Here is a 24,310-nt window from a genome sequence, read left to right on the forward strand (position 1 = left end):
TGGTGATTGAACTCATGACTTGCAAGGCAGGTACTTACGTCGCTAAGCTAAATCCCCAGCAAAAATGAATAAACACTTCTCAGTTGAAGAAGTACAAACAGCAAATAAATCTCTGAAAAAAATGTTCAACAGTACTGGTCACTTGAGAAATGGAAATTAAAACAACACTGAGATTCCATCTCACCCAGAAAGAATGGCTATTATCATCAAGAAATCAACTGATAACAAATTCTGATGGTGCTATGGGGAAAGATGAACCCTTTTCCACTGTTGGTGGGAGTGAAGACTGGTGCAATCAGTGTTGAAACCAGTGTGGAGATTCCTCAAAAACTAAAACTAGAGGTCTCAGCTAGTCCCCTTCTTGGAATTTTCCCAAAAGAATTAAAAACATCATACCGTTGGGCATAGTGGTGCCTGCCTGTAATCCCAGCACTTGGGAGGCTGAGGCAGAGGGATCATTGTGAATTTGAGGCCATCTAGAGCTACTGAGTTTATGGTCAGCCTGAACTGCATAGTGAAACCCTGTCTCAAAATAATAATTAAAAAAGTCATACTACGTGATATACATAAACCCATGTTTATAGCAACACAGTTTTCAGTAGATAAATGTGAAAAACAGCTCAAATGCCAAATAACTTATAAATAAAGATGTGGTTTTTAAAAATATAACAGAGTGCTACTCTGCCATAAAGAAGGATAAATTTGAGACATTTCTAGTTAAGTGAATGCACCTTGAGACCTTCTCCTGAAGTGAAATAAATTTGACACATGTGTAAATATCATATGGCTTCTCTGATGTGAGAAATGAAAAGTGTAAATGAGGACCAATATATATAATAGCTACTGTGAAGCAGGAAGAACATGTTCAAAAGGGAACGGGGAGGGGAGGAAGGAAGGGAAAACAAAAAAGAGAATAGAAGGAGAAATGGAAACAAATGGTTTGCAAATAAGGAGGGAAAGAGGGGATGAAGGGAATGAAGGGAACGGATAAAAAAGAATCAAGATATATCATGTACAGATACAAATTCCATATGATGAATGTTGCCATTATCTAAAATGTATCAAGAAGATTAATTTTTAAAAAAGCAAAAGGTCAGCTTGAACTGCATAGTGAAACTCTGTCTCAAAAAAAATACTGCTTCTCAGTGTGCTTGGCTTTGAGCCTGTGTTGCAGCTTTTCCTTTCCAGAACCTCAAAGGGCGACACAGACTTATTGGTTACCTGGGTGCTAGCCCAGGCAGTAGGATCTCTTCAGACTGTTACAACAGCTTAGCGGTGTCTACTTGTTTCAAATGCAATATGAAGAGTGGGCAAGAAAGGGAGAAGCTTATAAACAGAGGAAGTAGTAGCAAGGACAACTAGAAGGACAGCTAGAGGCTGCTCTCTGTTTAATACTACTAAGTATCTTTGAGTGCTAAGGCATCTGGGAAATAAGTTCCGACTCCTCCAAAGTAGTGTAATAGCTGCTGCCAGATACAATACATGACTGATAATCTGGATTTTAAATATAGTCCTGCTGATACTGGAAATCTAAATTCTTGAAGAAAGTTTAATCAATGACTGGTGACCAGCATTTTTAAGGATGTGGTATTTGTTGTTGAAATGACCTCAAAATGTCAGTGTAATTATGTTTAGGGAGGGGAATCTTGGCACAAGGACAAATGAATCTTGGCTAGTGATACCAATGAAGTGAATCTACTCAAAAAAGAAACATGCTTTGGTAAGAGAATATAAAGAAAAAAAGAGCTTGTTTAATATAAATTCCTTGACCCTGTCCAAAGTGACTGGAGGTGAACCCAATATGAACAGTTTAAAGAATGGCTCTTCCCTTGAGAATGTGTCACTATGCACAGCTGTTGCCAGGAATAATGTATATGGAGTCTCCAAAAGGTAAAGAAAAACTCTGCTAAAGCTTCAAGCTTCATTACTGAAGGAAGAAATTCGTACCAAGAGACTGGCAATTTCAATTCAAATGTCATTTTGGAACTTCATTGACAACCAATTGTGAGTGAAAATCCTCATTCTCATAATTATCTTCCTTAGCTAACATTTTTTAGTCTACCAGGCAAAGTTCTCAATACCTGCTCTGAGTTCTGACTTGCTCCTTATAATTCCTTTTTGAAACTGGGTTCTTAACCCTATGTTACAGCATAGAAAGAAAGGTTCAGTAATCTGCGAACCACTGTAAGAGTAGCAAGTGATGAGCTAAAATCTAACCTTAAATGTTTGACTCTAGAACTCCTGCTGGTGAATGCATCTGGTAAAAAGGCTTTTTATTTCACTGCAAGAGAGGATGTTTGTTTATTCCAAAGCTGTGTAACTACGTGCTGGCAGAGCTAAGTCTCAATCCAGGCTTTGTGTCTCCCAGAATACTATCAATCTGTGATGTACTGAATTTGATAAATAGAGCTTTCAAGCAGTATTTCTTTAGGAATGTTATTCTCTATACAGTATATATAACATTTAAGCAAGGACTTATGATTAACTCTGTCAAATAAAGAACATCACATTTTTATTTCTGGGTTATGAAGAGCTGGGGAATGTTGATATTTTAATAGCTAGATACTGCCAATCTGGAAAAATCTTTTTTCTGTATCTAGGGCTATTAAGCTATGAGACTGATTAAAAGAGAAGATGATATGCAACAATTAAGTTTACAAATAAGGGTAACTTCATCTATTTTGCCCAAAAAATTCTTGGCGTGGGTTTTTGTAAAATATGTGAACAGATATAATGCATGAAAATCCTGTTTTACTCAACATGCATGATCCTAACAAAAAAGTGGACATCATCAAAATCCTTACCATAGGTCCTGGAGAAAAACACAATGAGGTGATGCAAAAATACTCACTATGTCAGTGCTTAAGTCTGCACCTTGTACTGATTCACTAGAAGCTCCATTATGCTAGAAAGCTGACACTCGTTCCTTAACTTGCGCATCATTATGATTCAAGCCTTCCTATTGTAAGTTTAACATATGTTAAACTGTTTATGGGTTTTGAAGAGAAATTCCAAGAGTCTTTCGGATTTATAATAGCACTTATAATGGAGATAATGATGATTGTCCCTGGGGACAATCTTACAACAAGTCTTCAAAAGCTTGCCTAAGAGAAACTTTGTACTAATTCAAAGAGCAGAGAAAAGAGATAGTAGCATTTCCACTTAAAGTATAAAGACAAACAGGGAAGAAAATCATTGGTTCAAATCCACCAGAGCCCACCTGGGTTTTGAATACCAACTGAAGATAATTTTGCCCAAGTCAGAAAAAAACTCTATATAAAGAGTAAGGGGAGAAAGCATCTAAGGTAGAGTTATAAAAGGCACAAAACTTGCTTTGTGCTGTGAACAAGTTACAAAAGAAGGGGCTATCCTGTCCTAGGAATGGAAATGCACACCATCACCTCTCTCCCAACAATTATATTCTAAGCATATGTCTCCCTGCACTGACCTTATCACATGTAGTTTTAAAACAGTTATTGCCATTTTGTGGTTTCTGTAATCACATTTAGAAAATCATTTGAGCTTTTCTGGGCAAAGAAAGGAATAAAACCAGATGTACACGTGCCTGTATTTTGTAAAGATCTGTCTTACAGTTTCCTTTTACAGAAAGATATTTGCTTCTCATTGAAACAACAGATAAGGACAGCAGGAAAATGTGACCATTTCTACTTATAATTACGGATCATAGAAAAGCTTTTATGCTAGATGAGTAAGAGTAACAAGCTAAGAATACAAAAACAAGGATTATAAATTAGTGTCTAGCTGGGCATAGTGAGCATGCCTGCAATCCAAGCACTTGGGATGCTGAGGCAAGGGTACTACTACAAGTTCGAGGCTCTGACTACTTAGTGAGCTCAACGTCAGCCTGAACAACCTAGTGAGACTGCCTCAAAAACTGAAATTCAGGGGATGGGGGTTTAGCTCAGTGGCATAAGCGCCTGCCTGGCAAGGGTGAGGTCGTGAGTTCAGTCACCAGTACCAAAAAACAAAAACAAAACAAACCCCGAAATCCATACGAAAATTAAGGTGTAGAGAGAAAAAGAAGGCAATGTGCAATCCTACAGACTCAAATAATTTAATGAATATGAACGCTAAAAGGTAACAAGATTAAACTGAAGAACTTAAACCTGAGTTTGTTTTTCATAAAGAGTATGACCTTTTCTGGTACATTTACTTATCTTCAGTCAACTTACTACTTGGTTTATATAAAGCACACGGGAAAGAGTACAAGAAAATAAAAGCTAACCTATAGTAAAAATTAAAGCTCAATCACAGAAACTGAGCTTATGACAATGGTCATCACAAGTTTTTCTGTTCTCTTCAAAACTTTGTTTTTCTCTGATCACAAATGTTGCTTTTATTTTATCCTCTGGACAGTTTATTAATTTTTGTTTCCCTTCTTTTAGCATATACAACTAATCCTTTAAAACTCAAACTTTCTCAACCAGGATTCCCCATATGAACAGAGAACTTAGAAAAAGATTTATGTCATAATTTTAAAAAAATATTCCCAATAATGGTATAAAACTAATAAAATTTTACATGTATAGGACACACAGAAAAGGTACCATCAGGTACTAGAATTTGATATGCTCAAGTATCATCATATTGACTCAAGAGAAAATTCCTTTATTACTCTAATATTCTTACTTTATACTAAAGTAGATTCATATATATCTAAATTCTATTTATCTGCTAACAACATAGCTCATAAGCATTCATTAAGTCCCATCTTTTTCCATAGTTCCAGTCATATTCTTAGTGCACGGACAGTGAGGTAGAGCTGGTAACCAACAATGAATAATAATAAATGTAAAACTCTAATAAAATACTGGAAATTTTCTAATTTAAATATTTCAATAAATTACCTTATAGCATGTGGATAGCAACCTTTGTTCCGTATTATGTTGCTATTTTACTTGTTTAGTCTGATTTAATCAATTTAACCACAAAAAGTAGTAAATGTGGTTTTGTTTCACGGATTGCTATTTCTAAGTACACAGTACAGGAGTTAGAAAAGTTTTTTGGTCAACGACTAAAGTAACTACAGCAAGATCTTGGATTGTAACTTATTCTGTGAGTGCTCCAGAAGATGAGTAACATTTGTAATAAATTTTAACTTGATTAGCGAATGATGTCTTGCAATAATAGCAGTAAATGATGGCAAACATCACATGTTCACAACTGAGCCAATGGTCCCTCTCCCTCTCTGCAGGACTGTGAGTGACTGTCTCTTGGCAGCAGGAAGTTATGGAGGAGATCTCATCTGCAGAAGAGGAGAAAAAAGTGGAGGGATCCCTCACTGCAAACGAGATTAGGAGGAGTTGTAAAATATGGGAAGCAGTGCAAAATTTTGTAGAAAAGCACCACCAGAATAAGGCTGTAGCAATGTGAGTGATGAATCCTGTAAAACAACAATGCAATTGGAAATTCTGTAAAATGTTCAAAAGGAGGATTGTTAAAGTTGCTTGAAAAGAAAAAGATCTATTGAGCCAATAGAAAGTAGTGACTAACCCTCCTACACAATAACCCTCCTCTCTCTTCTCCCTTACACCAACCACAAAAGTTTTCAAAGGAAAGTGCAGCTTAATTTGTTTTTCTCTGTATTTTGTATTTTCTATATTGTTTTGTATTATATTACAATAGCATAATCACTTTTACATGAATTTTTTGGGTATTGAGTAAATCATTGAGTTTCCATTATTCTTAGAGGGGAAATTCACTTTGACATATGAGTGCTTTGGATTAGAAGCATGTTTTTGGAATTCTGGAATGAATTATACTTGGAAACCAAGATTTTACTGTATTTTGAGTTTTGTCAGCCATTTAGTTTCTGTTGTAATTATTCAATTTTGCTGTCACAGCCTCAAATAAGATACAATACATAAAGAAACTGGCACGAAAGGATGTGGCTGTATTTCAATAAAATTTCATTTTCAAAAAAAGGTATGGACAGTAGTTTGCTGACTTTTGATTTCAAGTTTAATTATGTTAGCAGGTGATTAGTTCAATGAAGATTTTTCCCCCCAAAAGTATCTCTTTTCCCCCAAAATAATCTTTCAATCTATTGGAGCATAGTGGAATGAGACTAAAAATAGCAAAGGAAGCCACAGAAACTTTGAAGACACATGGAGAGTAAATAATATACTCTTCAACTGAGTCACAGAAAAAAATCTGGAAATAAATTAAAAACTTCTTAGAATTAAATAATAATGGAAATGCAACACACCAAAGTCTATGGGCCACATGAAAGAAGTTCTAAAAAGGAAGTTAATGGCTGTGAATACGCCCATTAAAAAAAAAAATAGCAGAGCAATCCCAAAATAAGCAACACAATGATGCATTTCAAAATACTAGAAAAACAAGAGCAATCGAAATCCTAACAATGTAGAAGGAAAGAAATGATAAAAGATTAGAGCAGAAATTAATGAAACTGCAACTAAAAAAAAATACAAAGGTTTAATAAATCGAAGAGCTGGTTCTTTGAAAGAATGGACAAGACAGAAAGATGGACATAACTCTTAGCTAAATTTACCAAAAGAAGGAAATAAAAGACTTGTACCAAGGTACTTAGAAATGTAAAACACAAAATCACAATGGACACTACCAAAATCCAGAGGATTATAAGAAACTATTTTGAAAATTTATAGTCTAATAATTTAAAAGAATCTAGAAATGGATAAACTCCTAGACATACATGAATTAATAAAACTGAACAAAGAAGATATAAAGTGTAGAACGTATCTATTAAAAACTATGAAATAGAGGCAGTAATAAAAATCCTACAAGTAATGGATTACTGATGGACCACTACTTTATTTTATTAGAACTTCAGAGCTAGTACTCAAGACTTCTCCATGCAACTGAAGGGAAAGAATGCCAAATGCCAATGCTAAAATGATTTCTTGAAGCAAACATGACCTACAAAATCAGACAAAGACTCAACAAAAACAAAAAAGAAAACTATATTCCAATTTCTTTAATGAACATAAAAGCAGAAATCTTCAACAAGATAGTTTCAAATAGAATGCAAGAAATCATTAAAAAGATCATATATTATTTCCAAGTTAGATTTATTGCAGGGATGAAAGGATAATCCAACATACATAAATCAATTAATTTACACATCACATAAACAGAAGGATAAAATTCACATAATCACCTGTATAGATGTAGAGAAATCCTTTCATAAAATTCAACATCCATTCATGATAAAACCCTAATGCAAACAAATAGGTATAGAAGGTTCTTACCTTGAACTATTATAAGCCATTTATAACAAATACACTGTCAATATCAGAACCTAAAATTAGGAACAAGACAAGAGTGTTCAATTTTACCACCCTTGTTCAATACACTGTGGTACCTCAGTTCAAGAACTTAATTTGTTCCATAATAATGGAAAAGATGGCCATGTTCATGTTTGTGCAGGAAAGATGGTTGTGGTTATGTTCATCATCTTATGCAGAGTTGACAAACAAAACCAAGATTTTCCGAAACAAATTGTTCACAAAAGAAAGTGTTCATGAACTGAGTTATCAATGTGATACTTAAAACCTGAACCACAGCAATCAGTCAAGAGAAAGAAATAAAAGAGATAATACTCTGCAGTAAGTAGGAAAGGAAAAAGTCAAACTATACTTAACTATAGATGCTGTGATTCTTTACATACAACATCCAAAACCTCCAACACGAGACTCATAACTAATAAACTTAGTGAACTATCAGGATATAAATTAACACAAAAATCAAGAGGGGTCCTGTAAACCAACATTCAACCCATTGAGAAAGAAATCAGGAAAACCCCATTAATTAAAAAAAATGAAAAATTCTAGTAATTAACCAAACCACAGAAGCAGGAAAAGTACTCTGTAAAGAGATTAAAGAGAACATCAGAAAGATACCTTGTTCCTCAATAGGTAAAATCAATACTGTCAAAAGGCTCATGCAGTAAGTCCCCAATTTTCCAGTTGTGAACCTTCACAGATACGAATGGACTTCGTGTTATGAATATTCCTAGTTGCAAATAAATTGTGGAAGTAGGTTATAGGAAGCAGTGCCACAGTTATACTGCTGTATGCTTACTGTACAGTGCGACAGTGTAAAAAGCATGACAGTCCTCAATCAGAGCCCAGGATGGCCAGAAGCAGGAAGAAAAGCAGTAGCGATGTGGAGGGGACTACTAAGAAGTGCAAAGCAATACGCATTATATATGTGTATCAGGTGTGTGTTAAGACTCACTTCATCAGACTTACAAACAAGGCAAGCTTATAAACAAACCTGACTCATGAACATTCTCCCAGAACAGAATTGGTTCATAAATCAGGGGCTTACTGTATTACAAAAATGATATACAGATTTAAAGCAATTCCAACAATAATATAAACCACACACTCCACAGAACTTGAAAAAACAATTCTAAAATATATACAACCAGAAAAGACCCAGAATAGTGAAAGCAATGCTCAACAAAAAGAATAAAGAAGGACTTCCGGGAGACCATGGCGGACAGGTAACAGCAGCTATGGAGGCTCTCTGAGATTGCCAGTTTAGAATCCAGGAATGGTGTGGAGTGAGGAGTCCTAAGCAAGGGGAGATATAACCCTGCCAACCCAGGAACGAACTAAGCTGAGAGAAACCAACTGGAAATGCAATCCCGGTGCTATAACAGGAACAGATAAAATCTCAGCACTGGAAGCTGCGATTTGGGTTTCCTGCCACCGCTGCTGCTTCTCAATCGGCACAGCAGGGAGAGACACGTGAAAGCTCTGAGAGCGGGAATCGGCAAACGGAGTTGAGAGTGGGACTGGCGGGGAGCCCTGCGTGAACCTGCAATGAGTGAGAGGAACAGGGACTCTACCATAGACTAGGAGGCTCCAACAGAAGACATTCTGGGTCTGACAGACTAGCCAGAACAGGATGCTGCAGTGACTTGAGTCGCATATTCTCCTCTCAAGCGGGATTGGTGGGGAGTGCTTGGCCTGGGTGACGCCAAGGACTAAGATCCAGTAGGCTAGCCCAAACCAGGTCCCAGCGCCTGGCAGTGTACCCTAGCAGTGAAGCCTTCAATAGGTTGACCTGGAGGGGCAGGCCCAGCAGAGGCTGCCCAGGTCTGTGTCTCCCTAGTACACTGCAGTGGGCGCGAACACCTAGCCAGCGGATTCAAACAAACTGTAACTGACAAAGAAAAAAAAAAACTGGGCCTCCTATATACGCTTTTATGGAAGGAACAAAAAGTATGGGAAGAAGGAGCAATAAGAAAGGGTCCTCAGTCCCTAATCCTGAGAACACTTATCCAGGAAAGGTAAATACAAAGGAGAATGAGGACAGAAAACATGCAATATCAGGCATGGCATCAACAGACATAAAGCGATATCTCCGGAGCCTCATAGATGAGTGCAAAAGTGAGTATTTAATGACCTAAAGCAAGATATAAGTGGAATAGAGAAATGCTAAGCACTGCCCAAGAAAAAACAGATGGTGGAATGGAAGAACAGAAAAAAAGGGGAGAATTATTTGATGAAGAAAATAGAGAAAACACAGAATATGTGAAGCTGATTCAAAGACATTATCAGGAAACTCAAAACTCTATTGCAAGCTGGCATAACAGCTTGAAAGAAACTAAGGATAGATTATCTGAACTGGAGGACAGATTTGTAAGGTGGGAGCATGAAAGGGAAAACTTAAAAATAACAAAGAAACAAACAGCAATAATACAAAGGCTAGAAGATGGTAAGAGGATCTATAACTTAAGAATTAAGAATATAAAAGAAGAAGTAGGGACACAAACAAATGAACTACAAAAGCGATTCACAGAAATAATCCAGGAGAATTTCCCTAATTTAGCAAAAGGTAAAGATACTCAGATGTATGAGGCATACAGGACCCCAGCCACCTACAACCCAAACAGAGCTACACCCAGGCATATAATAATCAAAATTCCAGAAATACAATGTAAGAACAGAATATTAAAAAAGCCATCAGAGACAAGAAACAGGTCACTTACAAGGGAACACCCATCAGAATTACAGCAGACTTCTTGGCACAAACCATCAAATCACGAAGAGCGTGGGGGGAAATAATTCAAGCTTTGAAAGATAATAACCTCCAGCCAAGATTGATATATCCTGCACAACTGTCCCTAGAAATTGATGGAAAAACAAGGTGCTTCCAGGATAAAGAGGAACTAGGGGAATTTGCAACCACCAGTTCAACTCTACAGAGAATTCTGCAGGATATTCTAAAAAAGAAAAATATCAAGATTCCAGAAACAGTGGCAGAGAGGCCACAATGAATGGAGGAGAAAGAGAAATGAAGAAAAAGAGTAAAGAAGGAGGCGTTACAATCCTGCATTTCAAATTATACTACAAAGCTATAGTAATAAAAACATCATGGTACTGGCTCAAAAATTAACATGTTGACCAACAGAATAAAATTGAAGGTACAGAAAGAAACACACTGTACTTCAACTGCACACAAAATAATACCAAAAAAAAAAATATAGGATATATCAAATTAAAAAGCTTCTATGCAGAACAAGAAACATCCAAGAAAGTGAAGAGAAACCTACAGAATGGGAAAACTTTTTTTTTTTGCCAGCTACTCCTCAGAAAGAGGACTAATATCTAGAATTTGCAAAAAATTCAAAAAAATAGATGCCAAAACCCAAAAGAGCAAATAAAAAAATGGGCAACTGAAATGAATAGACACTTCCCCCCAAAAATAAGTATAAATGGCAAATTAGTACCTGAAAAGAGTTTCAGTATCTTTGGCCATTAGAGAAATATAAACCAAAACATCACTGAGATTCCATCTAACTGAAGTAAGAATGACTATCATCAAGAACCAACAAATGCTGGGAAGGTTATGGAGAAGAAAGAACCCTTCTGGATATTTTTCTAAAAGAGTTAAAGTCATCATATCACAGCGATAAGCACATATTCATGTTTATAGCCACACAATTCACAATAGCTAAATTATGGAAGTAGAAAACAGATGAATGGATAAAAAAAAAGTATTATGTAATATTCAGTCATAAAAAAGAATCTGAGTCATCTGCAGGAAAATGGATAGCTCTTAAGACCATAATGCTAAGTAAAATAGATACAAAATAAATATCACATGGTTTCTCTTATTTGAGAAACCAAACTGTAAGTAATTTAAAGAGTAACTTAAAAGAGAGATGGTAGGAAATTGGGAGGTAGACTTTGTGGAGATGAAAAGATATCCTGGGAGAAGGGTAGAGGGCAGGGAAGGGGGAAAAGAGAATTAAAAATGATCCAGATACAATATGCATATGTAAAAGTTCCACAAGATTAATCTAATTATTATGTATCATATATATATATACACATGTATATATACATATATACATGTGTGTATATATATGTGTGTGTATATATAGACAATAAAATGAAAAAGTAAAAAGAAACCGACCTGTGCAGGTTGGGATTGTTCCACAACAAAATATTTTTACTGTCTAGTAGTACTATGGTTAGATTTTGGTTTCTGGTAAGTTTAAGAATTCAGTTTTATATTTATCTAAATTGTATCCATGTATAAGTGATAATTCTAAAAATAAGCAAAAGAATAAATACAATTCTTTTCTGACCATTTTATTAAGTAAAACAGGAGTGCTGATGGCTGACATAAATATATAGTCAAATGAGAACACGGAGTTACATATTCTTTTCATTACTCATTTATTACCAGCTCATCCTTATCTATTAACCAACAGCAATTAAAATATAAGATATCAAACAGCATGCAGTCACTAGTTTCTAAATAAGAATGTGTATTAGAGTCATGTGAGAGAGAATTTTTTAAAAATCTCTACTCAAAAACAAACCTACTAAGGCAGAATATCACTTTTTGGGGCCCAGGATAACAATTTGGAAAAGATTTCTTTGTAATTCTGGTACCTCTGGTTAAGAATCACTGTTAAAAGTTTAAGAAAAAAAGTTAAAACTCTGGTCATTTTCTAATCTATCATAAGTAATTTAATTATTATACTGTTGGTGCATATGGTTTGGAATCAAACACACTTGAGTTTAAATTCCATTTGTGCCACTGCTAGCTGTGTAAATCTGGGAGATGTCTGTGTATCCAAATTTCTTAATTTGCAAAATGGACATAACAACAGCATTCCACGTAAAACACTGATGGAAAATTTCAATACTCAAAAAAATACTTGGAAAAGTTTCTGATTCACCTCAAGCATATGACAAATTGAACTATTTGTTATACATTTTAAAAATTAAAATGTATAGGGGATGGTACCATAAAATAAACTCAAGACCTTGTTGCTTGACAGGCAGGTGCTGTACCTTTAAGCTATATTCCCAGCCCTACATTTTTAAAATTAATAAGAATGTATCAAGTATGTTAAAATTTAAGGACCTCATCTAAGGTACACAATCTCTTTAAAAATTGTGAGGGAGGTGATGGGGCCAGTTTCCATTAGTGGTCTTATACTAACCAGCAGAACAGATGCCCTTTCCCACAGTCCACAGCAGGAGCGCTCAGCAGCGGGAAACTGAGGCTATCGGATCCAGATGCACTTGACCCTTGTTTTGTTAGTCTGACTGCTCTTTCACAGCCTGCAGTAGGACACCATTTAATGGCAGGATTATTTTCAACAAAGGCCTGTGTGAATAGTAATAACAACAACAACAAAAGAAACTATTTAACTGTAAATTATAATACAGAGTGCACTTCCCCATAATTAAACGCAAAGCAAAACAAAACAAAACAAAAAGTCTCAAATATTACTTAAAATACTATTCTAAAAATTTGGAAGTGGGGAATTATTTTAGCAATTAAATATTAAATAATTCTTTAAACTATATATTCTTTAAAAATCACGTAAGTAATGATAATATAAAAAATATAATTTTTCTTACATAGGAAATGTGCAACTTAAACATGGTTTTTCATACAACGTGCTACTTTTCTGATAAAATATGATTATAAGTAGAATATTTACTATCAGAATCTTGTATGTAATTATTAGTTGTATTAGGATAGCAAATTTCTAAATAGCATCTTAATACGTAAAAATTAATGTGATGATGTTTTCTATATCAAAGCAGGACTTCTTTTTTAAACATATATAGGACAGTTCAGAATAAAAAAAATACATAAAGCAATTACACAAAAGATAGTAACTTACATATGCTTTTAAAAAACAATGAAAATAAAGTACAAAAAATGAAATACATCATAACTTATTATGTAACACTATTGCTTAGAATAAAACAGCATTTCCAATTTAAATTTTTAATTTCTGTATGTTTATTTTTGGAGTATAAAATATTTTGTGTTGAAATTTTTTTTTGAGACAGGGTCTTATGATGTAGTTCAGGTTGGCCCTAAACTAACTACACTGCCCAAATTGGCCTAAAATTCATGGCTACCCTACTGTCTCAGCCTCCTGAATGGTGGGATCACAGTCATGCACCATGAGGCCTGGCTTAACATATAAAATATTTGGGAAACCTTTAAGTACTGTATAGTTTGAACATTATTGTGGTCAATTAGCTATAAAATGCAACAGGTAAATTAGTACAAAGTTTTGAGCAGTAACTACTTTTTGGAAGAAACTACAATACAGCCTTTTATTTCTGTTTTATGATAAAATAATGCCTTAGTTTAAGACTTTAATGTCACCATTCCTTAATGCATTTTTCCTGAGAAACAAATCATCACAAACTATTTGTGATGGTTTATCTTTTTTCTTTCTCATTCAGACAGGGTTTTGTTACATAGTTCAGCCTGGCAGTGAATTCAGTGTAGCCCAGACTGGCTTTGAACTCAAGGTAATCCTCCTGTCTCAGCCTTCCAAGTGCTGGGATTATAGATATGCCCCAATACTCCTGGCTTGTGATTATTAATGACTGTCAACTTTCTGGTTTGAGAGATACATAGTTCTGGGTATGCTAGGTGAGTGTCAGTGGTGTGACCTTTGGGACAAAATCTAATCTCTGGTTTTCTTTCCTGACTGCTCCCTCTTGGTCACTATGAAGCGAGCAGCCTTTCTCCATTATACTCTTCCACCATACCGTTCTTACTTTGGAGTCATTCCACCAAGGACTGAGGCCTCTGCAGCTATGAGCTCAGAAAACCTCATTTAAATTGCAAGTATTAGGTACTTTCCCAAGCCATGGTGATACTATTATACCATCATTTTTATGTTTAAAAAAAAAATTTAAGTTGCAAATATTAGGTACTTTCCCCAAGCAATGATGACACTATTACACCATCATTTTATATTTTCAAAAATAAAAACAACATCTGTTATACAGGTTTAGTAAAATTAAAATTATGGCTACTTAGATAGGTTTTGGATGCATACCTTAATATCAAATTGTAGGTATCGTTTGTCCATCTCCTTAGAAACCACACTTTCTATGATATCCACAGGCACAAGTTGAAAGCACTCATATGCAGGGCAAAAAATGTTGTGAGCTTCACCTTCTTGAATTTTTAGGTTTAAAAATCTATTGAAATTATCAATTGATAGAAAAAAGATGTAAGTTATTTGTACATCCTAAGAATTTTTAAAAATCTCAATTTTTCCATTAGAGTACAATTAAAAGAATATCAACAAGCACTGGAGTGGTAGAGTTGTGTGCTTAGCATGCACCAGGCCTTGGGTTTAATCCCTAACATGTGTATACGCACGCACACACACAGGTACACACACAACACAGTCAGTAAATTACGGGATATTAATGATAATAGTTTCTGCTCAGCCATTCATTTTCTGTGTTTTTTATCTGCATCCCTCTTCTTTCTTTTTTTTTGATGGGGGTGATCGGCATCAAACTCATGACCTTGTGTTTACCAGACAGGCACTTGTGCCACTGAGCTAAATTCCTGTCCCCCATTCATTTTCTATGTATGTATGTATTTATTTATGTATATATACTTATGAATATATATACATATATTAGTCTATTTTATATTTTTGTTTGCTTCATCTTTAAAGTTTGAAACAATGCTATTTTAACATTAAATACTCCAAAATGAGTGGCACAGAAGGTTGTATTCAACTTGTAATACTCTATCCATTTAAATAAATAAGGGCTATAGTACAAAATTTTTCTTTATATTTCATTTTGTTGAATATTATAATGAGCTGTATGACATATTCTAGGTAGACCATTGAGGTAGTAAAGAAAAGACATAAAGTGGCAGGAATCTAACCTAAAGCAAAGTAACTCATTAAGAACAAGATTTTCTAACTCGTTTTGGGGGCCTATGCCAGTAATCCTAGTTTCCTGGGAAGCTGAGGCACGAAGACTGAAAATTCAAGGCCAGCCTGGGTGACTTAGAGACTCAGCAAAATCCTGTCCTATGAGGGGGCGCGGGAGAGTTGGGGATGCAGCTCAGTGTGAAAGCCAAAGGCTTAGTTTGGCAAAACAAACGACAAATGGAACCCCAAGAAACAAATACCACACACACAGAATTTTGAGTTAGAAAATTTTAGATCTTAAGCTTAACAACCTTATTATTAAACTATTCTGAGCCTTCCTTTCACCAAATGTAAAATCAGATAATCATACCCATTGCTCAAGGCGTACGAGAATCATACACAGATTATACACATAAAAAATCTGCATCGTGCCTGACTTTGAATAAAAGTTTATAAATCTTAGCAAGGTTTATTATTTTTATTATTTAATTCTGCCTGTGGAAAAGCAAGAAACAAGCTTTTGAAGTCTGCATTATATTGGATTTCACTTAAATGTAGAGAAAATAAACAGAGAATAGGTGAACTGAATCACAACTCTAGCTATCACAATCAACAATTGGATTATTTCGCTGATTACAATTTCCTTTTCTCTGGTTCTCTCAGGTTCTTTCCTCCATTCACTTTGAAGAAAAACAGAAGCAGCCTGTGACCACACTGGACCTGATCCCTCCCCTCCATCTCCTGCAGCAGCACCTTCACTTGGCACTTCATAGGAAACAGTTCCCATCTGGGAGCCTCTCAAAGTTCTCCCTACCACATCCCAAACCTGGCAACATCTTCAACTGCCTTTGGTTTCTTTTTCACCAATTTTAGCAAAAAGAGCGTCTTCTTTCAGCTCTCCAGCTGGGACCTATACTATCCGTCAATCTTCCCTTGCTTTCTCCCTTGCTAATGGCTCTTACTTTGGCACAACAAAAAAACTCAAGTTTTCCCAACTTGAAAACCTTTCTAAACCAAACAATTGATTCTGCTTTTCCTTTTATATAAAAGTCACTTGACGCAACAGCTGTAAATCTGTTGCCCCTTCAATCTGCAGCACTGTCTTTTGTCACCTCTTCAGTGAACAGTTGGCTCCCAAGGGGTCATGATGACTATTAGGCCACTTCACTCAAGAAGTCTCAGTCTTTACCTTTTGTAACTTCTCTGGAATGAGAGATACAGCTCAATGGTTTTAAACTCTCTCTTCCCCTTAGCGTTAGGACTTACTTTATATTTTGTATTCTTTTTACCTGTGATAGTTCCTTGTGCATTTTTACATCACTGCCTTTTTGCTCCTAATCTCTTATTTTTTCCCCCAGATTTTTACCACAAAATTCTCCTCTTTCTATTCTATACGATCTCTCTCAGTGATCTAAACATACCTGACATCCTAACTATAGCGATGCCTTGGTACTTGTTATAGCTTGTATGTAGATTTCCCCCCAAAGCCTCATGCAGTCATAGGTGGGGCTTTTCAGGGGTGGCTGGATCTAGGGCATGTGATGCTGGGATCAAGGATGTCATGCTAGGATTAAGGGTGTGAGTGCTACCTGCTCTAAGGGTAAGTAGCCTGGATAAATATAAGGGACAGAAAGGGTCACTGCTTGTTACTCACTGTTGCTTGCTACCTTCTGCCTGCTGTGAACTGTTTCTCCTCTGTGAAACCCCTCTGCCATGCCACAGTGCCTTGGAGCCAGCCAAGAATGAACTGAATGAAGCAAATAAACTGTGGGCCCAATAAACCGTTCCTCCTTTTAACTCTGGGTGTAGTTTGTCTGGGCAATGAGAAAAGTAAGCATACTCAACTGCTTTAAAACTCATCAAATTTTGCAAGCACTTTGTTCCAGTCCTCAATGTTTGTGTGATACTCATTTGGTGATCTAGAACTTCTGGGTGTTGATTGCCTCAGGACTCACTCCCCTGATCTACACAAAACAATTTGTTTGGTACTTGTTGTGCCACCTAGAAGGAACTAATGATGAGCACTAAGGTAACTCTTCAGTTAAAAACCACACTGTCTCCACAAAACTCTGAAATATCCAACAGAAGGGAGTTCAAAATGACTTGCGTTACTCTGGATGTTAGAACACACGAAGCACTCAGGAGATTCTGGTAGAATAGCAGCTCTCAAAGTACGGCCTGTGGAGTTTTGGGGGTACCTGCCACCTTTTGGGAGATTAATGAGGTCAAAACAATTTTCATAGTGCCTCTAACACTTTTGCCTATTTTGGTTAAAACTACTGGTGCCTTAGTACAAATCATAGCAATGGCACAAAAATACAAATACAAAATGATCTTTGTATTTTTCACTAGGTCCCACTTACAGTTAAAAATAAGCGGCTTCACTTAAGGATTTTATTTTTAATAGTAAAAATTATTACTCAGAATAATAAGAATTATTACTTTTATTAAAATCTAAACCTCTTAGTACACATCTTTTGGGTATTCTGTTTAAAAAGCAGGGCAGGGGGAGGTGTTATGCAGAATAAATGGCTGATGTGTGCCCAAAGATGAGGCTCTCTCAAAGAAAATTACTTGTTGCCACAGTATATAATAGCATGAAAAAGCTCCTTGGAGCTTTTTAAGATTGTAAAGGGGTCTTATGACTAAAAGCTAGAGACTAGCTACTTGAAGACTTTCCTTTTTTATAACATAAGAATTTGTCCCTTTTAGCTATGAATGGGTTTCCTGGAAAGCTGGATATAGTTTAGTATTTCTAGACCCTGTCAACATGCAGAATTTGCTTAAATACACTGTTACTCTGAAAGTAAGACCTAGTTGAAAAATAATCAGCACTGAAAACTAGAGGTCAAAACTGCCAGTCCCACTCAGCCTATTTTTGCCTTACCTGCCTCACTGTTCTCTTGCTCAGTGGCTTCTCTGTAGGGCAGGTAAGGCAAAGATAGCCTGATTGGGGTTGGCATTTTGATCTGTAGTCTGGTTATTTTCCAGGAAGGTCTCATTTGTAGAGAAACACAGTGGTACTAAATGATGTTTAAATTTTATGTATTTTCAATACAAAAGATCAGACTTTATTCTAGGGAGTAAAATGACTGAACTGAAAAGGCCTCATTGAAGACAGGATTAGTTCCCTGTGAGCTATGTTAGTCACACTCATAATACAATTTTCTGCTAAATTTATAAGTAGAAGATAGAACTGACGAATGTCAATGAAAGAAGTAAGCCTGGGACAAATCTGACCTGTATTTTAATCTTGTAGACAAACCTCACAGATGATATCATAGATAGGGTCTCTGCTTATTACAATGTTTAGGACGATGACTAAAATATTCACAGAGTGAGTATTCTGTGCCCAGTAAATATTCCTATGAAGTATTAACTACTATTACCATTTTAAAAATTAGGAAACTGAAAGTCACATAGATTACTACTTGCCTAAATCCACATAATCCAGAATTCTACTGTGTCCAGAACCTGAGTTCTTATTCTTAATATTAGAAGAATAGTCTAGTCTGGGTAGAAAATACTTTTATTTAAGCCCTTAGCATAAATGCTTCAAAGCATCTTACTAGACTGCCAAAACAGAAGAGTTGGGAAGTGAAAGAGGTTTTCAAACTATCTGAAGGCCTTTAAAAATTCATCCTCACTTTTAGGCAGGAGTTTCTTTATATATGACTGTGTGATGACTATAATGATTTTATACAATATGAATTGCTCAATATGGAACCTGTTTTACAGTTGTTTGAATTGACAAGAACTGGCAGAGGAAAGGTAGAGAATCCTAGGTAGGCCATTAAGATATCAAGAAAAGGGGGCTGGGGATTTAGCTCAGTGGCATAAGCACCTGCCTTGTAAGCAGGCAGTTGTGAGTTCGATCCCCGGTACCGATAAAAAGGAAAAAGACCAAAAAAAAAAAAAAAAAAAAAAAAAAAAAGATATCAAGGAAAAATAATTAGATTCCTCAAATTTAAATCTTACCACACAGGGGCTGGGGATTTAGCTCAGCGGCATAAGCGCCTGCCTTGCAAGCAGGCAGTCGTGAGTTCGATCCCCGGTACTGATAAATAGGAAAAAGACAAAAAAGACAAAAAAAAAAAAAATCTTGCCACATATATCTCATAGCAAAATGGTGATGGGTGGGGAAGATGGTTCCTATGATCTGAGTCAAGTGAGGAAGGTCAAGGAAGTTAAAAAAAGTTAAGTAATTCCAGGATGAGTTCAGTTTTCACACACAAACTAAGGGCAATGTCCACAAACTAAGGTCAACTTCTGCAAATTTGGGAAAACCCAAGTAACAATTTCTAATACAATAAAGTCAATCATTTTAAGCTAAATAAAGTACTGTACATTGGGAAATTTTTCTGCTTCTACAACTGGGCCAAGGATTGCTTTCAATTATAATCTTTGATCTTTACCAGTTTACTTGCATCATTTCTACTGATCTGATCCCACCTAACAGACTCAGAGTAAAGTTCAGTCTATGATATTCCAGAAAAAAAAAAGACCAAGTTGCCTACAGATTTGGGGGTCAGGGAATGAGTGTGGGAGGATAACAGTAAAGAATTCAAGCAGAAATAAGACTTGAGGGTGATGAATATTTATTGTCTTGATTATGGTGATGGTTTCACATGTGCACAAATGTTAAAGTTATCAAATCATTTATTTTAAATGTATAGTCTGATGTATGTCAACTGTAACCCTAACAATGTTCTTAAAAAACAAAAACAAGAAAATCTGCTCTGGTTCTTTCACATTCTTATCCAATGTTTCTCAGCTACCTATGCTTGGTAACCACGAAAATATAATCGGAAACTGCTTTGTAAAAGACTTCCTTAAACACTAATGACATGCTTTGATTAAATCATCAAACAACAGCTTTGTGTGTCTATAAAAATAATAAGATTTCAGACTGATTATACTTAATCTTTATGTGTTTTATAAAGTTATCTCAAAAGTACCACGTTAATGAGAAACTACAATTCTTGGCAAGATAGTAAGAAAGAAAATAAGAGATAAACATGAAAAGGAAATAAAATTTGCATTTGGAACACATATCTAACCATGCCTACTAGAAACATTTAACTTTGTACTGACTAAAAATTTTAAATATCCATTTTTACAGTTTTTCATGGATATTTGCTTATCACACAAAATTCAGATAAAATACAAAAACATGCTTAAAATTCATGGAACAAAAGACAGCAAGTGATTCTTGAAATTTAGGTGCAGGATTAAAATTTACATTAGATGTTACATAAATTAAAATAACAAGAAAAATTATATATACCTGCTGTGTTCCATCATGTACCTTATATTAAGCTAAACTGCATTAAATAAAATAGCTGGGAAGAAGAAAAAATATTTATCTAGTAAAGTGCAGTACATTTCACTGCTAACTCTTAAATCAGTATAAATTATCCACATCATTAAATATTGAAAGCAAACAACTTTACTACCAAATCAGAGATCTATCATGCAGTAAGAGAGACTAAGCTGCTGATATACTCACGACTCCCAACATCCTCTACAAAAGTCATGTCCACAGGGCATGTCCACTGGATCCTCAAATACAGAAATACTGCACATACAAATGTCACACTGGGAACAAAGAAGAATAACTTAAAACAGAGTCATACTTTTAAGACAACAAGACATTCATTTTGTTCACTAGTTTAATAGCAAAAGTATTAGTAATTACAAATTTTAAAAGTATTTCAAAATTATAAGGGCAATTATTGTCCTTTAAGTGACTACCTAATTATAAACTCTTGTGGGTTATTTTGTTTTGAAATTCTGTATCACTGTGTTTATTCTTCTTTTTTTAAAAACTATTGTGGGATTTAAATGTTTTAGTGCAAAACTCCTGGATTCCAAATTTATATATTAATCAGTATATTTGCATTAGGGAAGTACAAAAAACAAATCTATACAATCTATTCAAGTCAAGATCAAATTCTGTGCTGCATTATGGAAAAAAATATCTCCATGCTGCAAAATAATCATTTCAGCATCATGTCCTTGACCCTACACTTATCCTGGGAAATCTATAAAATCAGGATAACTGTGTTTTTAACATAGTAACTGAGTACATTAACAGTGGAAATTTCCCAGAAAGAAACTGCTATAGAATGTATCTCTCAAGAATGCCTTTCTAGAAGCAAACTCAAGTCATACTTGTGAGTTGGTGAGATAGGACTGCTTTTCAAAATGGCCTAAAACAAGGACTACTTTTATATTTATTACAGCTTTTGAGTGTCTGAACCATTTTAAGAAACAATAAAATTTTCTACAAGTATACCAATGGCATGCCAGTTTAAAATCCACATTTCCCTAAAGAGGAAATATATTATGGAAAGGCATCTGGAAAACAAACTATAGAAACTTTATTGAACAAATATATGATCACCATTATATTGTACATCTTTTAAGAAACTATTTAAAAGTTTTTATATTTTCAGCTTAAAAGTGTATATCACAAATTTAATTTTTAATAATTTAATGTTTTTAAACATACTGAAGCTTTTAAGTAAAAATATAGTAAATCGATGGTTTTCCCAAACCATCATCTTGAAATGACAAAAGAGAATTTCTTATGTTTTAATTTAGTTCAAAGATTACAAAAATAGTCTGTGATAATAAGGGCCTATCAGAATAGGAAAGTAAGTGAATCTTTAGAGGAGGATAAAGGATTCAACTATAAGAACACAAGCAGGCATTCCATGTAATATTAAACATTTTAAAATTTAAAAGACTAAAAATGAAGCTATGTGGAATACATAAAATACTAAACCATACCAAATTAGTATCTAACTCCCCAGGAGATAAACTGATTTCATCTGGAGAGGTGACAGAAGAGCGTGTAGTCCTTGGAGTTCTTGGAGAAGGGAGTGTGTCCCAGGCATTATATCCACTTGGTGGTGGAGTTGGCATTTGAACACCTGATCGTTGGCAACAGTTCTCTGGGTTGGACATCCAAGCTTCAAGTAATTTCTCCCTGTCCCAGTCTTTAAGAAAAATGGAATCGATATTTCTCAAAAATTAGAAACTATGATGTTTTCAAAGCTACATAATAACAAAAGACATACTGATAAATTAAAAAGATATATCGAGGAGAAATGTATGGTATTTATATAGAATTAGTATTGTAGCCAGGCATGGTAGTACATGCCTATGATACTAGCATTGGGGAGACAGAAACAGGAGGATTGTCCTAAGTTTCAGGCCAGCATGGGGTACAGAGAATGAGTTCAAGGTCAGACTGAACTATATAGTTAAATCTTGCCTCAAAAAAACCCAAAAAGTATTAACTGCAAATGAATATATTTTACTACAGAATTTAAACTGTTTTTTATAATATGCAGTGGCTTACAACTGTGTCAGTATCTAACAATATCTCAAAGTTCCCAGGAATTCCTAATAATCAAATAAGTGATTCATAATACTTTTAGAATTTACTAAAGTATTTGATTGTAAGCTTCATTCAGCCTCTTAACTCTTTCAGTATGTAATTTTGCAACTGGCCTCCAAGGTGTCAAGTTGTGAGAGCATTATTATAGTCACTGTAAACATGTCAAAATGTCAGTCTCAAGTCCCAAAATTCATTTGAAAAACAGCTTGAAACTAGAAAGAGTGCCATAAGGGTTTTGGGTTATAAATATTTATAGTGAATCAGGCATTGATTCTATACTAAGTGAGCCAAAATCTGGCATAACTAAGAAAAGACTGTCTTCCCACTTTGAACGCTTATAAATTAGCCGTGTGTAATATGTTATTATAATTCCTAGAGGCATAAAAATGCAACCTGTTAAAGACAATTAATTAATATACCCAATTCTGTGCTTGCTAAGTGTTTTACACATATTATTTAATGTGTTCATTCCAATAATCATCTCACTTATTATTTAAGTACAGAAATTAAGGCTTAAGGAAGTAATTTGACTTAGATAAGGACTTGAGACTTTTTCTATGACCCCAAAGTTGTTTTCTTTTCATTATTGCATAGTATGTTTTGAGTATGTGAAAAGGATAAATTAAAATTCTTCACCACAGGTCATTCTATAACATTTTATAGCTCAAATACAAATAGCTAAGAAACTTGCTACAAGATTTTTTATATCATATTGTAGCACTCTACTTAACAGGAGAAAGTATAACCTGTAATAAAGATTAAGGAAGTGTATTTCCAGTTCAGGAAACCCAAGTACTAAAAAGGCACAGAAGTGTAACTGAAGACTTACTCAGGTCTCTGAAGTTGCTGTACAGAATGCTGTGGTTTGGGGAGATGGAAAGTACAATACACTGAGAAGATCGGGTTAGATTACAAAGGGGAAGAAAAATATAACTGAATAACACTGCACACTAGAGGGTTTCAGATACTGATAGGTCATTATCTTGACTAAGACCATGGGCTATATGCAGTGTTTCACATCCTCCTAGTCCTGTAGCTTGTCTTTTAAGTTTTACATACTTCAAATATGCACCAGACACCTAAATTTTCTATCTGTATGGGAAGTTTACATGTACATACAAAACAGCCATTTACATTCCTCAGAAACGTAAGGTGTTAACTTTTGCTTCTAAAATACATTATGCTGGGCCTGGAGGTTTAGCTCAGCGGCATAAGCGCCTGCCTTGGAAGCAGGCAGTTGTGAGTTCGATCCCCGGTACCGATAAAAACGAAAAAGACAAAAAAAAAAAAAAAAATACATTATGCTAAAATTTAGCAAACCTACTGTTTTTATCAGTTGAAATCCATTTTAATATATAAAAACAATTCTTCATTTAAAGATACTTGTGGAAGAATTAAAGATGAGTACTAAAATGTTTTCTCCTATGATTTCTCATAGAAAAAATTTTTTGACCTGAATAATCTTAGATCTTATGGCATTATACATTATGGTGGCTTCTTAATACTTAATCAGTGTATTGATATTTAAAATGTGATACTAATTGATACGAAGATAGATAAAGAAATCCTTTATTGCTTTTTGGCAGCTACTCGGATTTGTGGCTATGTTAAGAAAATTTAATCTGCCAGGTTCCTTTTTATAATATCATCAATTTCATAAAAGCAAATTACTTAACCTCTTTGTGTTTCAGTATCTTTTTGGGGAT

At 35.0% G+C, this 24,310-nt stretch overlaps 1 protein-coding gene and 1 long non-coding RNA gene across 7 annotated transcripts in view; both read right to left on the minus strand.

The window, feature by feature from the left end:
- The window catches only part of Ankib1 (ankyrin repeat and IBR domain containing 1), a 177,575-nt gene that overhangs the window by 32,672 nt on the left and 120,593 nt on the right, over nucleotides 1–24,310 (minus strand). For all 6 annotated transcript variants that reach the window (XM_063242858.1, XM_063242827.1, XM_063242820.1 and 3 more), the window contains 4 exons: nucleotides 21,992–22,200; nucleotides 20,706–20,794; nucleotides 14,354–14,498; nucleotides 12,479–12,645 (listed from right to left, as the gene is read on the minus strand). In XM_063242858.1, the coding sequence (XP_063098928.1) occupies nucleotides 12,479–12,645; nucleotides 14,354–14,498; nucleotides 20,706–20,794; nucleotides 21,992–22,200 (610 nt within the window). The remainder of the gene's footprint in view (nucleotides 1–12,478; nucleotides 12,646–14,353; nucleotides 14,499–20,705; nucleotides 20,795–21,991; nucleotides 22,201–24,310) is intronic.
- On the minus strand, nucleotides 14,572–20,698 carry LOC134474562 (uncharacterized). The gene is made up of 2 exons (XR_010045405.1): nucleotides 17,395–20,698; nucleotides 14,572–16,904 (listed from the first exon to the last, which is right to left on the minus strand). It is a non-coding gene; the product is annotated as an uncharacterized LOC134474562 (long non-coding RNA).

This window comes from Cavia porcellus, unplaced genomic scaffold (assembly GCF_034190915.1).
Source record: "Cavia porcellus strain 051 isolate PalLab524CR breed Dunkin Hartley unplaced genomic scaffold, mCavPor4.1 scaffold_2, whole genome shotgun sequence".
Classification (NCBI taxonomy): Eukaryota; Metazoa; Chordata; class Mammalia; order Rodentia; family Caviidae; genus Cavia; species Cavia porcellus.